Source organism: Cucumis sativus, chromosome 1, assembly GCF_000004075.3.
Source record: "Cucumis sativus cultivar 9930 chromosome 1, Cucumber_9930_V3, whole genome shotgun sequence".
NCBI lineage: Eukaryota > Viridiplantae > Streptophyta > Magnoliopsida > Cucurbitales > Cucurbitaceae > Cucumis > Cucumis sativus.
The window spans coordinates 27209539-27229842 of NC_026655.2; the positions used below are offsets into that span (position 1 = coordinate 27209539).

The 20304-nt window shown below is 35.6% G+C and overlaps 1 protein-coding gene across 3 annotated transcripts in view; it reads right to left on the bottom strand.

The window, feature by feature from the left end:
- The window catches only part of LOC101216678 (callose synthase 3), a 33447-nt gene extending 13339 nt beyond the window's left edge, over window positions 1-20108 (bottom strand). The window contains exons 1-18 of one of the 3 annotated variants that reach the window (XM_011661798.2): window positions 19953-20108; window positions 19808-19848; window positions 19405-19628; window positions 17305-17405; window positions 16862-16986; window positions 13005-13098; window positions 12663-12773; window positions 12455-12571; window positions 12195-12287; window positions 7881-7972; window positions 5378-5504; window positions 4354-4491; window positions 4189-4265; window positions 4001-4094; window positions 3005-3127; window positions 2796-2913; window positions 154-491; window positions 19-71 (exon numbers count right to left, since the gene is read on the bottom strand). In XM_011661798.2, the coding sequence (XP_011660100.1) occupies window positions 19-71; window positions 154-491; window positions 2796-2913; window positions 3005-3127; window positions 4001-4094; window positions 4189-4265; window positions 4354-4491; window positions 5378-5504; window positions 7881-7972; window positions 12195-12287; window positions 12455-12571; window positions 12663-12773; window positions 13005-13098; window positions 16862-16986; window positions 17305-17405; window positions 19405-19594 (1991 nt within the window). In that variant the 5' untranslated portion in view covers window positions 19595-19628; window positions 19808-19848; window positions 19953-20108. Of the gene's footprint in view, window positions 1-18; window positions 72-153; window positions 492-2795; window positions 2914-3004; window positions 3128-4000; window positions 4095-4188; window positions 4266-4353; window positions 4492-5377; window positions 5505-7880; window positions 7973-9168; window positions 9304-12194; window positions 12288-12454; window positions 12572-12662; window positions 12774-13004; window positions 13099-16861; window positions 16987-17304; window positions 17406-19404; window positions 19629-19807; window positions 19849-19952 lie in introns of those variants that run through there. The other 2 variants (XM_011661799.2, XM_031880083.1) reach the window with 2 other exon arrangements.
- Window positions 20109-20304: the final 196 nt, after the last annotated feature.

A 20304-nucleotide genomic window follows, 5' to 3' on the forward strand; every position in this document is an offset into this window, starting at 1 on the left:
AATATGATAAATTCTTACTTGACAAGAGAAAATGTACTTTCATGCATTCCTCTGCCAACATAAAGACGAGGCTGCAAATTCAATGAAAATATAATGAGAAACTGATATTGCAGAATAGGAAAATCGAACATGAGAAAGTAGCTATCATTCCACCTGTGACCACCACATCATGAGCATCACAATTCTGTAGTTGGAGCTCTCAAGAAACCGACGGATAAAAGGGAATAAAAAGAACACACCAGCTAGCATATTCGGAGACAAATAGATAACAATAGCCAAGATAAACAAAGAGGGTGAATTTGAAGTGTTGCCACCAAACCAGCCTTTAATAGTTTGAGCAAACCCAGATGGATTCTCCCAGCTATAAGCATAAGTCACAGGAAGAATTACCACCCACGCAGCAGCTGAAACTACCTTCAAGATATACCTCAACTTAACATAAAATGACATACTCCGGTGGGCTTTCCAACTAAGAATCACATCAAGGAGAGCTGTATAAACACAATAAAGACACCAGGAAATAAGTAATCTATTGGATGGAAAAGCTCCATTGTAGGAATCAATATATATAATAACTAGGAATGCACAAAAGAACCACTCCCACGAATCAAAGATTGAACATCAATCCTAGGAGATTGAGTTGCTCAATTCAGAGGTAGTTAATAACATATAGCTAGACTAGCTGCTACTACTTCAGATGCATTGAAGACAATGATTTATTTCTGCATGGGAAAAAAACTAAAAAACAAGAAGAAAGAAAGAAAAAGGATCTATTTTGCAATCCGAGAACCAGAAAATTTAAGATGTAAGCCCTTAAAATCCAAAATTGAAATTGTTAGCAAAATCTAAAAGTTGTTCAAATTTTGGCTCCTGTACTTTTAGGATGTGTTTAGATTTTAAACAAGGTTAAAAGTTTTTTTTAATGAGAAACACAATTTTCATTGAGAAAGAATGAAAGAATACACCGACGTACAAAAGACCAAGCCCACAAAAATGAGTTCTGCTATAAAAAGGGCCTCCAACAATACAAAATCGTGTTGGAAATACGAGACTATTTGAATGTTTATAGCCTCAAGCATAACTTTGTAATTTTTTGTACCCATTATTATTTCCTTGTTTGTCAAGGCTTATATTGTAGCCTATATATATTCTTCGCCCTTGTAATTTTTGGATTTTTGAGAAAATAATAAGAAAGGCTTATATCGTGATTTTTTCTCTTTGTACTAGAGTTTTCCATGTATATCTTGCATTTTGTCTTCTTCCTTTCCACGTATACCATACTAAGTTTACTCCTATTGCCCGGTAATGTGTTTTCGTAGGGGTATTGTCTGCACCCAAGAGGTAACAAGTGTTACCATCCTCCTCAAAATACTTTCGTGTCCATGGATGTCACCTTCCTTGAGGACAAACCATTCTTTCTTGTGAGCCCTCTTTAGGGGGAGAGTGTGAGTGAAGACGCTAACTAGCCCATTCCCTTCATTCCTTTAGATCCTACTGAGCCTTCTAGGCCTTCCATGAACTCAAAGGGGGTATGATTCCGTACTTGTGGTAGTTGACCGTTTTAGCAAGATGTCTCACTTTTTAACTTGTAGGAAAACTTCTATGTCGTTTATGTAGCTAATCTATTCTTTAAAAAAAAAAATTACGTTTGTACGGAATACCTAAGTCCATAGCTTCTGATCGAGATGTAAAGTTTTTAAGCTACTTTTGGAAGACTAGAAAAAATTCAACATGTAACTCAAACTTAGCACCACGAGTCATCCACAAACGGATGGGCAAACCAAAGTTACCAATAGAACTCTAGCTAACCTCATAAGGTGCATTAGTGGGGGCAAACCTAAGGAATGGGACCTCTAGCTCAAGCCGAACTTGCCTACAATCATATGAAGAATCGAACAATAGGGAAGTCATCATTTAAAATTGTTTATACTAAACTACCTAGACTAACAGTTGATCTTACTAATATCCCTTCTAATGTTGATCTTAGTTCGGAAGCGGAGAACATGGTGGAAAGAATAGCAAAGCTCCATAAGGACATGACAAATCGAATTGAAAAAATGAACGAAGAAATCAAGAAACAAGCTGATAAACATAGAGGATTCAAAGAATTCAAAGGAGCTCTAGTCATGATATATCTCCGAAAGACGAGACTCCCGACTGGAAAATGCAGTAAAGAAGATAGGACCTTATCAAATAATAAAGAAGTTCAGAGACAATGCATAAAAGATTGATTTACTGGATCACATAAATATCAATCCTGTCTTCGACGTAGCCGATATCTTTGATTATTTTCCACCCGACCAGCTACAAATCTCTACCTAAAACTCAAGGACAAATTTTCCTTAGGAGGAAGGAATTTTATGTATTCAGTTGTTAATTACCTACTACCTATTGGACTAGATTTTAGACTCTTTGACCTGTTGAAAAGGTGATGGGTCATCTTTCACTTGTTGTAGTATAAATAATAGCTGTTATTATTTTTATAGCAAAATATTAATAAAAATTTCTAGTTTTCTTGTTTCTGTGTTAATTCTCCAAGAACACACCAAGAGGTGTACATAAGTCCTCCTTCAAGTTTTGAAGTTCAGTTTGACCACCAAGTTAGTAAGCTTCATTTAACGCTGTAATTTGTGTAAAAATTAAAATGCAGACTTTGACGTAGGCAGTAGACGAATTTTTTTTTTAAAAGGAAATCTCAGTTAAAATTAACTTGGTATTAGAGTTAAGAACCAAATCTCACCCACCCCTAAAAAAAATCATTGATCCAAACAAAGAAAGTCAGAAACTTTCCCAACCTTGACAAAGCTTCAATATGGCTGCTGTAATGAAGACACTTAAAACTTTCATGAACACATCAACATTAAAGATTGAACTTGGTTGCCCAGAGCCATTCCAGGCTACAATTATCATTGCCTGAAAGTAAGAAGTTAAAAGTATAAAATAAATAGTTTTCTTTTTTGACAACATCCAAGTGTTTAAGCATAAAAGAAAAACACTATCTAACCTGCAAGCAAAGTATGAAAAAGCTCCACATACGATCAAAGCTTCTGAAGACATGCCAATATGACCTTATTTCAACAAAATTAACTTTCCCCACCCATCGATCTTTTGAAGAAGGCTTATTCTCCTGGATATCACAGTCAAAATAAATTGAGCTCACTAACTGTAAAACAATTGCAGTATATCATAAAATATCTAAAGCACATATTTGCACCCCTGTCCTCGGCAGAACTTGATTGAAAGAGTAGAACAATAAATCCGTAAGTGAAGAACAGGCTTCGACTTTTCATCCATGCTATCTGATTTTTAAAACATTATCAAGTACAAACTTCTTGTCTACAATTGACTTTTCCACTGGTTCTCACACTAACTCATTCAAAGCACATTCCAATATCATAAATATTGACAAGTAGAATCATCATTACTTTACATTTGAATAAAACAAAATTATAGTAGAAAGTCCCAACAGGAATTATAAAACATGCTTCCTACTGTATCAGCATGTAGATTAGAATGGCATAAAAGACAAAATTTTCTGTAAAGAATAACAAAAAACCATATATGTTAGGGGTGAGCATGATAGACCAAAAAACTGAGTCGACAAAACTGGCAACAGTCGGACAGCGTCAGTTTGGAGAAAAAATCCAAACCGACTTTTAAAAAAGATTAAAGAATCAACCAGCCAAAAGTGATTGACGGTCAGTTTATACTGCTTGATGGTTGAAGATGGTTTGAACATTTACTAAACCGACAACAATCGGCTCAAGGACAGTTTGGTAAAAGAAACGACTCCAACCGACCTACTACACACCCCTATATGTGATTCCAACTACATGGAAATTAGAATAATAGAATTTATTTAATTGAGTGAGAGAAAAAGGATCTAGTCGATATAATTTCCACGAAAGCTTGCAGCAAATATTTACCAGAGTGTAGCAGCGAAAAAGAAAGACGTTCGATACATCAAAGGAAATCTCAGTTTAAAAGGGCAATAACTCACCCCACTTCTGTCTGCATGAATTTGATCATGAGGAAGGCAAAAGAAGTCTGCATCTGCACGCATTGGCCACCCTAGACGGAAACAATCAACTGACCTACATTTATAGAACAATATCATACAGCCTAATCATAAAAAATGTGTGGCCTAATTACTTGAGCCTTGAAACAGATACCACAACGAAACGTTACCAGAAATATTCATTTAAATCATCATAATTCCTCCATTGTGAGTGTTTTGATTTCCCTTGTTTGCTCCTTGCAGCTTCCTAGCAAGTCAAATAGGAAAAGCCCTTACTAATATGTCAATTAGAACACGCATAAAAATAAATAAACATAAATCAATGGCACAAAAACCTTTGCAATCACTTCATAAATGGGGGTCACAACTTTACGCAAGAAAGCTTCATTTTCCCCACCGTAGGCTGGTTTGACATTTTCTCCTGTCATAGGGCTGATATTCCCAGCTAGCATGCCATATAATTCAAACGCCATCTTCAAGAAACAACCAGTTAATTTCACAACAAAGAGGCTAGATTAACAAACATGGTTAATCGTTTACGATGGTATATAAACTCTTGCACCAAACAACTTTTAGTAAAGAAAAGTAATACACAACTTTTAGTGTGTGCTTTGCTAAAAGTTCACAACCAAGCATTTGATATTGAATATCTTTCTAATAACTCAATTTACGTGTATTTCAAATTCCACTTATTCCAAACAGGCTTCTAGAAGGACGGAAACATCCAATGTGTTGACCATTCCTCTGAATGGTTGGCATCTAAGAGTTCTGTTAAAAACTCATTGATGCTTAGCTGGAAAAATAGTTTCAGTCCTGATAAAAAATATCAATGACTTTTATTCACTATTCAGTAACTTCCACCAGAACAAAACAGCAAAGAAAAACTAGCATTCATAGATCAGCACTAAGCACAAATTGTAAGGATCGGGTAAGAACCAAATGTGAACTCAACAGCAAATAGCAACTTTGTACTAAATCATTTCAAAACCGAAAACTAAAAATCTATAGCCTCCATATCCCCATGAAAGTAGTACAAAGGATTTTGAATGAAATTATAGAATAAATATGAAAATAATAGTTGTCATAAAAAATAAAATAAAAATAATCATCAAAAAGTTCCTCAAATTTAGTTCAAGAATTTGGTGAAAGCTCTTTGAGTTTACCAAGAAGAACTTGGGACTGATCCCTAATAATTAAGCTCCAATAATATAAAAACGTTCAATAAAAATGACAGTAATTTAGCAACCTATCCAGTTTTCTAGATGCGTTGGGAGGCAAATGCATCAAAATATCAATTCCCATAACATCAATAAGAGATCTTCCACTGAAAAAGTAAAAGAATAGAGTACTTAGGCATACATGATGGTATATATAACAGAGACACTCGGGCATGAATCTCAAATTTGCTGCTTCTCCCCAAATGAGAAGATATAAAGCCATGTACAGAAGTTTCCTCTGTTGCACTTCCTGCTGTATGGTGGGTAACCTGAAGTGTCAGAATAAGATATTATGATCAAATCCTTAATCTGTTAGGAGTAGAATTAGTTTCTTTTATTTATTAGGATTAGAATTAGATTCTTTTATTAATAAAGATTAGGATTAGTTTCTTTTATTCATTAAGATTAGGATTAGGCTTAGTTTGCGACAATTAGAGTACTTCACTTCTTGTATCGACAACTTTTAAACCTTAATAAAATTCTCTCATTTGGTATACAACAAATTGGTATTAGAGCAGCCGTTTGGACAAACATTGATTGTCACCGGTGGAAGACTGGGAAATTTTTTGTGATGCCAATCACAAGAGGGAGCTTTGTGAGCTGTACTCATTTCCAAACAACACACATCTAACGGGGGAACCCTTAAAATTCCAAAACAAAAAGTTATCAAAATTTTGAAACAATGACTATTACCGATCAAGGAAGACGGCAAAGAAAAAATATAACAGCTGGTATAGCCAAGAAAGTCATTTCCTCCTTTTTTTTATCAAAGTGGTTTAGAAGAAGAATTCAAACATAATAATCTGACCCGGGCTCGATTTTTTCAAAGAACCTATCATTATCAAAATTTGGAATTTGATTATAGTAATTCTAGCGATTTCAACGAAGATTTTAACGCAGCAGAATAACAAGGATGGGCAAACTAAATACAACAATGACAAAAATATCAAGACAGATGATGAACCTTTCTCAATGAGGAGAGGAAAACAGAGGCAGTTGGAACTCATAGGAGAGGGATCACATAATTTTTCGAACTCCAAGATTTCAAGAATCAATCCAAGAAGTTCAAGACTCTAAATTATTTTCATTAGAAAGAGAAAGCGATAGACAATTTGGGCAGGAAGGCAATATTTTCATAAATATTATGACCAAGTCCAAGAAGAAAGACAAGAAGATAAAATCCACATACCTTCAATAAGTGGTAATTCGGACTTAGAAACTTTCCTCAATTAAATAAAGAATGTTGAGAACTTTTTCAATTGTATGAACATATTGGAAGACAAAAAAGAAATTAATGGTCTTCAAGTTGAAATCAAGGGCGTTGGTTCGGTAGAATCAAATTCAATTGAATAGCAAGTTGATGGGCAAAAGACCAATAAAAAATTGGCAACGAATGTTTAAGATAATGAAAATTAGATTCTTACCACCAGATTATGAACAAATTCTTTATCAACAAACTCAGAAAAATAAGTGAAAGAATCAGATTGTGGTTGACTTTACTGAGAGAATAGAAAAAGGCTGCAAAAATAGAGGAAAACTACATGGGAAAACCTTTCCGACGGCTATCCACAAAGAAATACAAAGGCTAAAAAGCAATCTCAATTTGACTGCGCTTCAAGGACAAAAAATGAAGATGAGCTGAGTAAATAAGGTAAAATGTGCAAGGAAGGGCTCACTTTGGAAGAAGAAAAAATTAAAGAAAAAGGAAATGAAGCTATTTTCAAAATGGAGAGGCCGCAACCTAACTGGGAGTACTTGGGTACTTGGGAGAAATTGCTTTCTGACCCAAAAATTTTCCTTTCTGATCCGACCCAAAAGGCACATTCCCAAACCCAGTTCCATAATTATTTTCACAATTCATCCATTCATCTTCCTTCTCTTAACTCGACCCAGATGACCCAATCTATTCCAAACAAAAACTTTTTGGTCTTCTCAGCTCATGACCCACACATTTTGACCCAAAAGCATCTCCAGACCCAACTCGGTTTTGACGTCCATCTAATATTAACACAATCTATTATCTGGCCCATATCTAAACCTACTGAAGAAATAAAAATCCAACCACAGTTGGACTTTCATCACACTTACAAAGCGGACTTTTATTCATTTTATGAGAAATCTGCATATTCTTTGACAACAGAGTTCTTTTTTACCATATTAGTTTTAGGATTGATTAGTGGGAATCACAGAATTGGGATATTACTGATGTTGGATATTCCGAGATGCCTACATTTGACTAGCTTACTTTTTTGTTTTTACCTTCATTTTCAATTTAAAACTCGAGACAAGTTTTTGTTTAAGGGATAGAATGATGTAGTAGAAATAAGATATTATGATCAAATTATTAATCTATTAGGATTAGGATTAGGATTAGTTTCTTTTATTTATTAGGATTAGAATTAGTTTCTTTTATTAATAAGGATTGGGATTAGTTTCAGGATTAGGATTTGTTTGTTATAAATAGAGTACATGTCTTCTTGTAATGACAAACTTTAAACATAAATAAAATCTCATTTGGTATACACTATAGTTACTAACTTAAGAAAGGTGACAAGAAGTAACAACATTACGTATTTACAGATCAGAATTTAGAAATACAATTCAAAGATCCAATTAATTTCTTAACACAAAAAGTAAGAACATACCAAAGACTACTTTTACGATCCAAATACTTGCACCATTGTTTGTAGTTCTTGAAAAGCTTCTTCATTACTTCAGTCACAGCACGTTCATCCAGCTATATAAGAATAAAGAACAACATATAAGAGATGAAAAGGATCTAATTTGACATTAACTATTACTTACTTTACATTCACTTTCCACGACACAAACTTCCTTTTTGAAAAGACACAGCACTTTTCACTAATAAAGACCAAAAGCCTGTTTTATGATATCACATGAAACAAAAATTAAACTGAATAAATAAATATAATCCCAGATAAGCATATGATTCCTTGACATTAATCATTATGAAACTACACAATCTGCTTTCCATCATGGAGAGGCAATTTGGAAACTACACCAGTTTTGTTAGTTTACTTGCAGCATACAGTTTTGATCTAAACAAACTCAAGAATACTTAGTTTCCTTTATCTTTTTATTGATTTGAAAGGGAAGTCAAAAGACTTATTTATACAAAGGAGAAAGCTGGACGGATAACAAACCTTAACAGAAAATAAAACTAACTAATAGCAACATAACTAACTCTAGTGGTTGGTTGGAAATTAAGAATTTCAACAGAAGATTAAACTATCTGCTAACTAACTGATAATCAACAATTAGTGATGAGTTTTCAATTGGAACATCAATTTGAAGATTCAACATGGTGTGTTAAAGCGTTGTATAGGATGTACAACCTTTTGCTGATGCTGATATTTGTAAGATTTTTTTGTTCCTCCTCTGAGTTTGGACTACTTTGGCAAGTTAGCTTTGAGTTCTCCGGTTGCATCTTTTTGCTAGTCTCTAGATCCGAATGGTTTCCTTTTGAGAAAGTTATTTTGTTATGCTTTGTATTTAGATCTCTTCGTTTTGGTTCTGTTTTATCTTCATTTTTTCTGTTGGTTTTCGCCTTTTTAGCTTGTTCTTTGCGTTTTTTTGTTTTGGTCGTTTTTTTCCTTGTATTGGCCGAGGTCGTCTTTGGGCAGTTTGTTTGGTTGCTTGTCTTTACTTTTTGCTCTTCGTATAATTCTCTTTTGAGCTTTAGTCTCATTTTCCTTTATTAATAAAGAAGCTTGTCTCCGTTTCAAAAAAAAACAATTAGTTATAACTCCTACATCAAGTTTATTGTGTGGGTCTTTCGTAACACAACTGGTGTACACCAAATTGCCTCTCCATGATGGAAAGCAGACTCTGGGGCATCACTACCACAAAGCTTCTATTTGGTCTCTCAAAAAAAATTATTCTCCTCTTTTGTCTACTTTTGGGAGAACTCACTTTTTCATAATTCCCATTACAGAATGGCCTTGAAACCAAAAATGTTTGAGTTTTCTTTCTTATGTTGGTCACCAAGGTGACGAATAGCCAAGTTTGGTCTTGTGGGCTTTCTCTGTGCATCTTGCTTTACCTGTCTTAGTCAATTCTTCCTTCCTTCCTTCACTTTACTAAGCTTTAGAAGATTAGCATCCCAAACAACCGCAGGTTCTTTCTCATTTGGTTGCACTTAGGAGACAACATGGTTGAACGCTGCTGTCATCTTAAGGCAAGTCACCTTACTACTCAAGAGACTAAGGGTAGTTCACATCTCCTCTGAAGGAATACTGCAAGTCAAAACCTCATAGTTTCAATCAAGTTGATTTTAGAGCTGTTCTAATTTCCAGCATGCTGAACTTTGCAGTAAGCTCTTTGTTCTGCTCCGTTGAGACTACAGGCCAATCAGTAGTGGAGGGGAAAAAACATGCGTGGTCTGCTTTCGCACATAGATTACTGTAGAAGTCAAGTATTAAATGTTCAATTTCCGAGAAAGAGGTAGTGGGGATCAAGCTTCTTTTTTTTTTTGCAACTAGGAAGCAATGGAAAAAACTCCAATTTTCGTCCCCTAATATCAGCCATTTCAATTTGCTATTCTGAATTAAGTCCCTTTTCCCCCTTCTATATAAGGTTAGCAGATCGGGTTTCAAGGAGAGTAAGAAAAGGTGAATCCCATTGGATGACTCCAGTTGATCTAATTGACATTCTTCCTGTTCGATGGGTGTTAATAGATTTTTTTCTTGGCCGTTCTGTTTCTTTAAAGTATCTGAATGCCATGCTTTGAGCTGTCCCTTGATGCTCAGGAGTTTGTTTGATATTACAAAATCCATCCAGCCCGGTAGAGAGTTCAAGGATAGAGAATTTTTAATCATCTGAGAGCACTGCTTATCTAACAGCCAACTGTTACAGAAACAAAAGGGGGAAGGCCCCCATTCAAAAGCCCCTGCTTCTAGTAAAATTGGATAGTGGTCTGATGAAATCCATACTTGCCGGTTGACTCTTGTGTTTGCAAAAGCCTCATCCCATTCGAAAGAGACTATAAATCTGTCCAACAATGTTGAAGCTGATCTATCTTCTCTTGACCAAAGTAAATTCCCCATTCATTAAAGGAATTTCAACAAGTTTTGACTCACCAATGAATTTGTTGAATTTCCTCATGCCTCATGTTGATCTGCCCTCGGGAAATCACTCTGCAACTGATCTAGTTGTATTAAAGTCCCCTCCCAAACACCAAGCTTCTGTGCAGTACCCTATAAGTGAAAGAAGTTCTGGCCAGATGTACTTCCTTTCTCTATAATCTGTTGGACCACATACATTAGTTACCCAACACTCTTTTTTGCACAATGTGCTAAATTTTAATGATAAAGAATATCCTCCCTGCAACACATCCATAACAGACAGTTTACTTTCACTCCACATAGTCAATAAACCTCCTGATTTTACATGGGCTTCAAGAAAACTCCACCCAATTCCTTTTGCACTCCAAAGAGCTTGGATAAGATTTGAACTGAATCTCTTTCTGTTTGGTTTCCCGAATCAACACCAAATCTGGATTGATATTTTTAAGCAGTCTTTTGATGGCCAATTCTTTGGAATGGTCAAGAATTCCTCTGGTGTTCCAGGACAGGATCTTCATGGATCATAACTTCGTATTTTTCTGTACTACTGACAAGACAGAATAGATTAAACAATTAGATTCTGTAATTTGGCTGACCTGTGACCAGTCAAACTTATTCCTCAGTTTCCTCTGTTTCTCTAATCTGTTCAGATTAAAGTGATTACACATTTTTCAAGGAACGAAACCAGGTGTGAGGGAATGTCGCTAGCTTCTGTCGTGACTATTTCTCTTTTTCCTGGTGAGAGAATTACATTTGAAAATTCAGCTCCAAATGCATCTATATCCCCTTCCTCTGCTTTTTGCCTCTCAACACCCTTGGCTCCTTCCACTTCTTCTGAGGATAGATCTTCGCTACTAACACTGATTACGGAATCTTCATTGTCTAATACATCATCTACTATTCTCGGGATTGTGGAGGAGGGGAAAGCATAAAATCACAGTTTGAGCAGGGTGTTCTGAATGAGGAAAAAGTAATGTTCTTCATTTTGAAACAACTCGACAATTCAGTAACAAACCATCTTAGTTGATTCTTAGAGACTTGAAGAATTCTGCAAAAACCAACATCTTCAATATTGAAAATCTGCTTGAACCAGATACAGTAGAATGACTCAGTAATTTTACAGCTTTTCATTTCCATGTGGCTGCCAGTGGGAGGAGGTTGCCGGAAGGATAAAGCAGTCAAGAAGAGGAAGGGAAGGTAAAGAGGAGAAAGAGGAAAGAGAGCCTACCTTAACTCACTCGCTACTACAGTTAATTTTTTAATAAGAGAAACTGAACAAAAGTAAACTAATCCTAATCTTAATCCCAATTAATAAAAGAAACTTAATCCTAATCCTAAATAATAAAAGAAACTAATTCTAATCCTAATAAACCAAATAAACTTATCCTAATCCTAATAAATTAAGGATTTGACCATAATACCCCATTCCTGCTACATCAGTATAGAGCTTAATCTGTCAGTCAGCCACACTTCCATGCACGATGTGTTTCTTTTACTAATCTTCATAGCATCCAGTTAGAGGGAGGAAGGAAAGTTTTATAGAGTACACAACCACCATTCATTCTTGGAGCCTTTTCTTGGAAATTCGATCTTGGTGGCTTCAGTTTGTGGGATTAACCTGCCTTTTTGGCATGGCATCCAATTTCAGCTTTGCTTCGTTTCCTCTTTATAAAACCAACTTTCTTGAAGGGAAAAAAGGAAAAGAATGTCAAAATAGTTTTACCACTGCAAATCTTCAAATATATGCACGTCCACACACATAGGCATATTTTCTTATAAAGTCACAACATCTACTCTAAATATTTGAAGAATTTTTCTCTGCGGAAACATACAAACACTTTCTGTTGAACTCTATATTTGCAGTAAATTACAGACCTTCGGCTGTTGATCAGACTTTGGAACCTGTCGAATGTGTACATTTGCAAGTAATAGAATAAGGTGCTCCCTTTGATTGGCCACATTGCCTTCCTGCATTCAAGTTAACACAAATCAAAATGTATGGCTCAAGGTGTTACAATATTCAACTCAATCAGATTTCAGTTTAATTATTGCATCAAAAAGGAATACCACAAGAGTCACGAAAATCCCAGATGCAACATCAAATACAGAAGAAAAAATTCAGCTCATTCTGTTACCTGAAACCCAAACATTGCTTGGAGCCAATCCAAAATATCTTCACCATCTTTACGCTTGTGATCAGTTGGCCAAAGAAGGCCCCTAGTGTTACGAAGGGCAATAACTGCAGCTTGGATCTACAGTGATTTTTCAGAAATATTTAATCAGAAAACGATTTCAGTATATCATAAAACCATTAGAAGATAATAAAAAAAACTGACACCCAACCTCATGATATCTCATAATTGTCTGATTTGCACTATCAGGATCAAGAGGAAGAATATTGTAGGGGAGAAAGATCTGTGTTTTCTGAGCAACTTTGTCTTGAGCTTCCAGAATCTATTAAAAAAAATAAAAAAGAATTTCAATTATATCAGCCACTGGAGATACAAGAAGATAGTAACTGAAATGCAGGTATAGACTTTGAGTATACGAAAATCGCTGTCCTACAAGTTCCAAGTTCGCCTCTTTCCCAATAAATTTTAGATTATCTCAGGATGGGGAAAAACATCCAATAGGATCTTCATAAGAACCAACAAAATGACAGTAGATAATAGTTCTCAGTTTCACCTCACGATCAACTTCAATGGACTGGGTCATGTTAACAGCCTTCAAAACTTCAAAGAGCACATTAGCAGTTTGATAAGCCTTGGTAAGCTGAGCACTGAACATACAAAAAAGGAAAGGTTAATTATCCATAATAACAATATAAAGACACCAATAGCTACTAATCCCTCGATCTCTCATACTGCATGCTTTTTTAAACGAAGACAAGCCTCTTTATTTATTATTAATAAAAGAGACTTAAGCTCAAAGTACAAGAGTATTATACTAATAGCAAAAGAAAAGACAAAAATTCAGTCTAAAGCTACAACAAAAGCTAAAAAACAAATTCCAAACATAAGAGATCAAGCTAAACAGAACCATAACCGTAGAAATCAAAATACAAAGCATAATGAAAAATTTCTCCCATAAAGAAACCATTCAAAACTAAAAACTTGCAAGAAGATGCAACCGGCTGCCTCAAAGCTGCCTTGCCATAATATTCCGAAATCCAGAGGAAGCTCCGCCAGGTATAACTATTTCAGAATTAAGAGGAGGCTCCGTTATAATATTCCAGAATTCAGACTCCAAAGGAAGCTCCACCATAACATTCCAGAATCCAGAGGAAGCTGGGCTTTGCCATACTGACCTTGGTCTTCCACTATTTCAGCATCGGCGTGAAGGCTTTACTTGCTGCCACCCACATGAAGGGAAATCCAAGAAAGACTGAAGTTCGACTAACATCGAGGAGTAATACATCAAACGGCTGAAGAATCAAATCAGAATAATTACACAATCAGCAACCATTGATTTTAAATGATCTAGTATTTCGCAAGACTAAGGACAACAACAGTTGTAGAAGGCAATTTTGCAGATCTTGACTCTTCCTCACATTGAAACGGGGCAGTGAGATATGTTTCTAGTGGCTCAAAATGTTTCTAACTTTCAAGCTCAATTGACCTATCCAAGTGCTCCAATTCCACACTACTAACGTTGAAAGGGGAGTTGAAGAAGGCTCACACTTCTTGTTGGATTGATTGAGAGGGGTTTTGCTCGAAGAGCCCTTCAGAAATTTTACCTTGGAGTTAGCCAAAGAGAACTCGACGTACTTAAACTAGGTAGGGTGAAGATGACGAGAAATTGACTTGAAAGAACAGGTTGGGGCTTCAATATGGGTGTACTTCCAATAAATCTGGATGAGCTTCTAAAAACAGCTTGGAGCTGCTAGAATAAGCCGATGAAAGAGAATAGGTATGGATTTCCTCAAGCAAATTGGGTACTGATCTTCAAAAACCTGAGCTTACAAGGATCCTTTTGCCAAAATTTTCTTTGATTTTTTCTTTCGGATGAAATACTTTGGAAAAACCATGATACTATATGTTCACTATGTATCTACGCATCTTGAGCAATTATCTCTTTGATTGTATCGATGAAAAGTTTGTTTCTGTTTCAAAAACAATATCCACCAACTTTAAACAGTCATCTAAGAATTTCTTCACCAAAACAAAACATAGTATAAGGATTTACAAAATAAATTAATTATCACGTGAGAATCGTGTGACCCCTTATTTATGGGTATATATAGTTTTGAAGAGATTGTATTATTATCGATGAGAATATACAAAGAGTGTTTTCTCCCTCTTCTTTCACTAGTTGTTAAATGGTATCGGAATGAAATTTTCCGCCCTTCATCAAATTGTCTTCGCACCTTCGCTGAATCTCCATCCCTTCCTTGTGGTTCTTTGTTTGATCATGGTGAATACACAAAATGCTCCAAAGATTCAAGATGCAACAAATCAATTACAAGAAGTGATGAGTTCTTCCTCTGTTCCCGTTTCCAATCCAACTAAAATGCAATCAAATTCTCTCAATCTGCAGTTGAACCCTTATCTTCTTTCTTTTTTAGAGAAACGAATCTCTTTTATTAATGATAATAAACAGACAAAAGCTCAAAGTACAAGGGAACTATACAGTGAGCAAAAGAACATGGGGATCAATAAATGCACCCAGAAATCTCAACTAGGTTGACACCCCCTTGGTGTCCTCGTCATATCCGTACAAACTAGTAAATACTTTAAAACTGAGGCCAAACAAACAGCCTCTACAGCATAAATAGGAATGTGTGAAAATCCAAGGAAACAAACACGAATACATAAAATGTCCAAACTGTCTAGTAACACAAATAAGTGAAATACGAAACCAATTATTCCTAAACCCTGGTTAGTTTGCTAAAATGAAGGCTCTCCAATTCAAGTTTAGCTTAGAAATGTTGTACATATCAAACTCCTTAGCTAGAACGCACCACGATGAAGCTTTTCTATGTTCAACTTCGAAACGATCTATCCAACCAAGAGATTTGTTATGGAAAGTCCTTTGGTCTCTTTCAAACCATCAATCCGTCAATAATGCTTTGATTGCATTCCACCATAATATCTAAGAGGTCTTATTAAAATAAGGACATCCTAGATGTAATCTAGAATTCAGATAAGTATCGTTCTTATTCATATTGAGTCAAAGGAATGTTACATATTTATATAGAGAATAAACTAAACCCTAGAGACTATATAAAATTACAATAAAGGACATATGAGATATATATAAATCATAACACTCCCCCTCAAGCTGGAGCAAATATGTCGATCATGCCCAGCTTGTTGCAGATAGCTTATCCTTGCTCCATTTAAAGCTTTAGTTAGAATATCTCCCAATTGTTCTCCCGTCTTCACATATCCTGTGGACACTAGAAATTGTCTAACCGATTCTCTACATTCCTTATCAAACACCCCTGGCATACTAATAATGGAGAACAATTTTTCCGAACATTTGGCTGAATATAAGCAAAGAAAAAAAAGATGAGACGGATGTTCTCCATGTTGAAGACAAAATGGACAGATTGAAGGGGAAAGGCAACTAGTTGGCAATTTTCACTGCAAAACTATAGACACATTCAATTGACCAAACATCAAAATCCAAACCAAAATATTCACCCTTGGGATTTTAGTCTTCCATAAAGCTGTGTGCAATGCATTACCCAAAGGTGAAGATGGGGATTATCTTCTTCATCATTCCTTTGCTCCAACTTTTGTTTTTGTTTCTCAACTTCTCTTCAACACAAGTAATTATGTACCTTGCAGTCGTGCTATGATGATGGTGTTTATTTGGTAAGAACAAAGATGGATTCATAAAAGGAACGATTTGCTGATCAACATTCTCAATGTTAGCATCTTGTCTGGAAGAATGTTCAAATTTTCTTTGAACAATCTTCAAGACAAGATGTTTGGAGGTGTGTGAATATCTAAACATCTTGTCTTGAAGAATGTTTTCTTTATTCCCACATTCCAACAGCCTTGAATGGGAAATTGATGAGCACGAGATCGATGCTAACATTGAGAATGTTGAGAACATGGCTGCTTATAGTTCTGATATTCATACCACTGTTGCACATGAGAATCCAAGACAAGAAGCTGCTGATGATAATTCAACATCTGCAACACAAATGGCCGAACCTACTATTCGAAAGTCTACAAGACCACATCAGCTACCTTTCTTGAAGGACGATCACTGCCATCTAATTTATCAAGTACGATTGGTCTTGAAACAACAAACTCATCCTATAAGCAAATATTTTTCTATGAGAAACTGTCAGCTTCACATCAGAACTTGATACCAATGCCAACCAATGGATGAACACCCTTAAGTAACAATAATAACTTCACCCTAAACAAGACCAAAATTGTATGCAGTCCCAAATAATGCCTACAAAATCTCTTTTTCCTCTTCAAAAACCTTTATTCCTTTGCATTCAAACTTCTCATGCAGTAGATAATCAAGATGGTCAAAATGCAATAGTTAACTACAATATCACAAGCTAACAAAAACCGTACCGATCAGCTTTATCAGCAGCACTCTGCAAAGCCTGGATGTACTTTTTATAATAATGTTGATAGAAGCTCTGCATTTCACGTGCATCACTTTTCTTTACTCTTCCCATTAAGGTTGGATCATTCTCCTGAAGTCAGAGAACAATAAAATAAATGGACAAATTGAATTAGCAACTGAAAAAGAAATAGCAACTATTCACTACACACAAAAAGAAATATATTAAATTTTTTATATGAACCACAACAACTAGACTCTCAAATATTTCACACGAATGTGTGTGTGCGTGTATGTGAAAATCTTCATATGACCGCAACAAGTAAGAAGTAACTACATGCAAAAAGAAACATATAAAAATATTTACAAATAAATAAAAACAGGCATATAGAACCGAACCAGTCATAGGAAGTTTAAAAAGAACAAAAAATCAAAAGAAGAGCGAGCTGACCCTTTCAAGCCGTTGAAGTAGAGCGGTCTTAAATTGCCGAACACCACGCCCACTTGAAGTTGGATCTAACCTATGGGCTTTCTCAAATGCATAGAACCGACCTACAATTAACAAAATACAAAGATTAAAAATATAACCCAAAAACTTTGAGATTCAAGAAAAGATAAAATAGATAGATAATAAAAAGTATCTCATCTCAAAAAATGCAAGAAAAAGAGAAAGGCCAATGACTGGAAACAATCACAAAAAAAAAAAAAAAAAAAGCAGTGATTGATGCCACTACAAGTACACATCTTTCCAGTCACTACATATGAGTTGAGAAACTTTTCCTATTAATAGAGTGGCCGAAAGATATAGATCTAATTCCAAACATTGTGAATAATGCATCCTGTCCACCAACAAAATATAAAATAGTCAACATCATAAACAGACATATTTTCTTTTGTTGAGAGAGAGAGATTTATTCATTGTCTTTTTTATAAGAGACGTTTTGTTTTTATTTTTTAAAAGGGAAACACAATTTTCATTGAAATAATGAAAAGAGACAAAATCTCAAAGTACAAAGTACAAAGAAATTAGTACAAAGTACGTGAGAACATGAAAGTAAGAATTACACAAAAAGAGAAAAAGCGAGAAAATGACAGCCACAAACAGAAGGAATTACAACAAATTCCTACTTAACAAAAGTAAGAATTATTGTCAAATTGAAAAGGTTGAATTATTTTCATTTCCTTCCATATAGAAAACAAAAATATCATTCTAAACTCAATTTTTTTAATAGAAACAACAATCTTCATTGAAAAAATATGAAAGAATACACAACCGATCAAAAATTCTACCCACAAAAGAAGGGAGCTCTACCAAAGAAAATGGCTCAACTATAAAACTTGTATAATAGTTACAAAAGAATCTTTGAAATCAAATTCCAAAGGAAAACATGGCATCTGAGAAAGGACCAAACATCACTAGGATCCATCCCTAGCCCTCCAAAAACACTATCATTCCACTCCCCCCAAAGAACCCAAAAAATAGTACACTCCCCCACAAGCCACAGAAAACAACCCTCTCTCGCAAAAGGGCACCAAGCAAGAAACTGAATGTATGACATAATATCGTATGAATTTCATGAACTCGCATCTCCAGATGATATGGTCAAAGTCTTCCTTCCTCTTTCAACAAAAAATACAACAAAACAGCCAAGTAGCAAAAGCAACTTCCTAAGCCAATCCAATGTGTTCACACAACCACGTAGCATTTGCCAAGTAAAAACCTACACTTTTCTCATAATCTAAATCCTTCAAGGAACAGAGAAGACCAACTCACCAATGTGAGAAGGATCAATCAAGCAACAATGAAAAAAATACCCCCATGCTCGATCATCCATACATTTGATATGAGACACTAGAAAGTTTCAGTGCATATATCGAGGATCAACTATCAAGGGTACAAATGTGAATGTTAACATCCACATCAAGCAAAAATGTCACTGGCTTCATAAAAATACAATATACTCTAGTCCCAAAAAGAACAGAAGTCTAAATCGGCCACCCTAAACCACAATAGTATCATTGTCTAAAACCAGTTAGATTACTTGAAATACAATAAACTGAACCAAAACGCAGTAAGCAGGTTTAGCTGCCCGCAATATGAATCAATTCATTGAATTGCAGTCAAGTCAAAACCTCATAGTTTCAATTAGCAAAGCTTGCAAGCAAACCTCATGGACCATCAACAGTTTTTCACTTTCTATTATGCAGATTTGCAATTCGAAACTGGGTGGCGGGAAAGAACCCAGAATCACAATTTGATTGCACGAAGGTGACACAAGCACAAGGTAAAAGTACATAGTAAACCTTTTTATGCAGCCCCCACAGTCTAAGGTGGCACTGTTCTAGTATGCACTGGATAGAACAAACCAGCAGTTAACCAAGCACTTAACTGGAACCAGTGTCCAAAAGTAATACAACAATTGGACAGTGATGGAGTTTGACATATCGACATAAGTACTGAAGTGCTTATCTTCTACATACTGGTTCATCTTAAAATTCTGCATACACTAAAATATAACCTATTAACAGTGCAGCATTGTTTCAAACTTACACAGATATGCCACTCTGGGATTGCTCGACTCGACCTCATTCGCCACACGCAGGATTGGCGCAATCTCCTTCAGCGACGACGGTACAACTTCACTGTCGAACACCGACTCGCCGAGATTCCCTGTTGTCTGTGTCCTCGTGATCCTCCTCTGCAATGGAGGAGGCTGGTCAGGCCCCACTCTCGACGTCATTTTGTCCCTTCAAACTCTCGAACTCCAAATCTACCTGTTCCCCTCACAAAAATGCAAATAACAGACTCAGAAACACAGCAAAAACAAGGAAACCCTAACAAAAGTAGCACATTTTAAAACAACAAACAAGAAAAGAAATAGCAACCCCAAGCAGAAAACAAATGCCACAAAAACTTAAAACAAAACAAATCTAAGCAAGATTTCAGTAACTACCTGGTGAATGTGACAACTTATTAAACACAATATTCAAGCATCTAGAACACAAAAACAGAAAAGGGGTATCAGAAAAATGAATACATTTCAAAAATATACAAATGTAGATGAGATTAAAAGGCATGGATATGAATAAATCAATCACCTGTGGTGATGGAGATTGCAGAATAAGGGCAAGCCCTAAACAGATAGAGAGAGAGAGAGAGAGAGAGAGAGCTGCAAGTTTAAGCTACTTGAGAGAAAAGGAAGGGAAAACAAAAGCGAAGATGAAGATGGAGCCAAGAAAAATAGCAACTTTTTTTTCTTGAGTGTCAGTAGCTCTCTGCTGCCTACTACATACTTGAGAGGGAAAGAATTACTGCTTTTGTGGGGCCCGACTTTTATTCTTTTTAAGACACTTTTTATCAAAAGGGTATATTTTATTTAAACTAATTACGATTGTGCCACTCGTGCGTTTCCTGCCTCTCCGAATTTTTAGGTAATTTTACGTATTTATA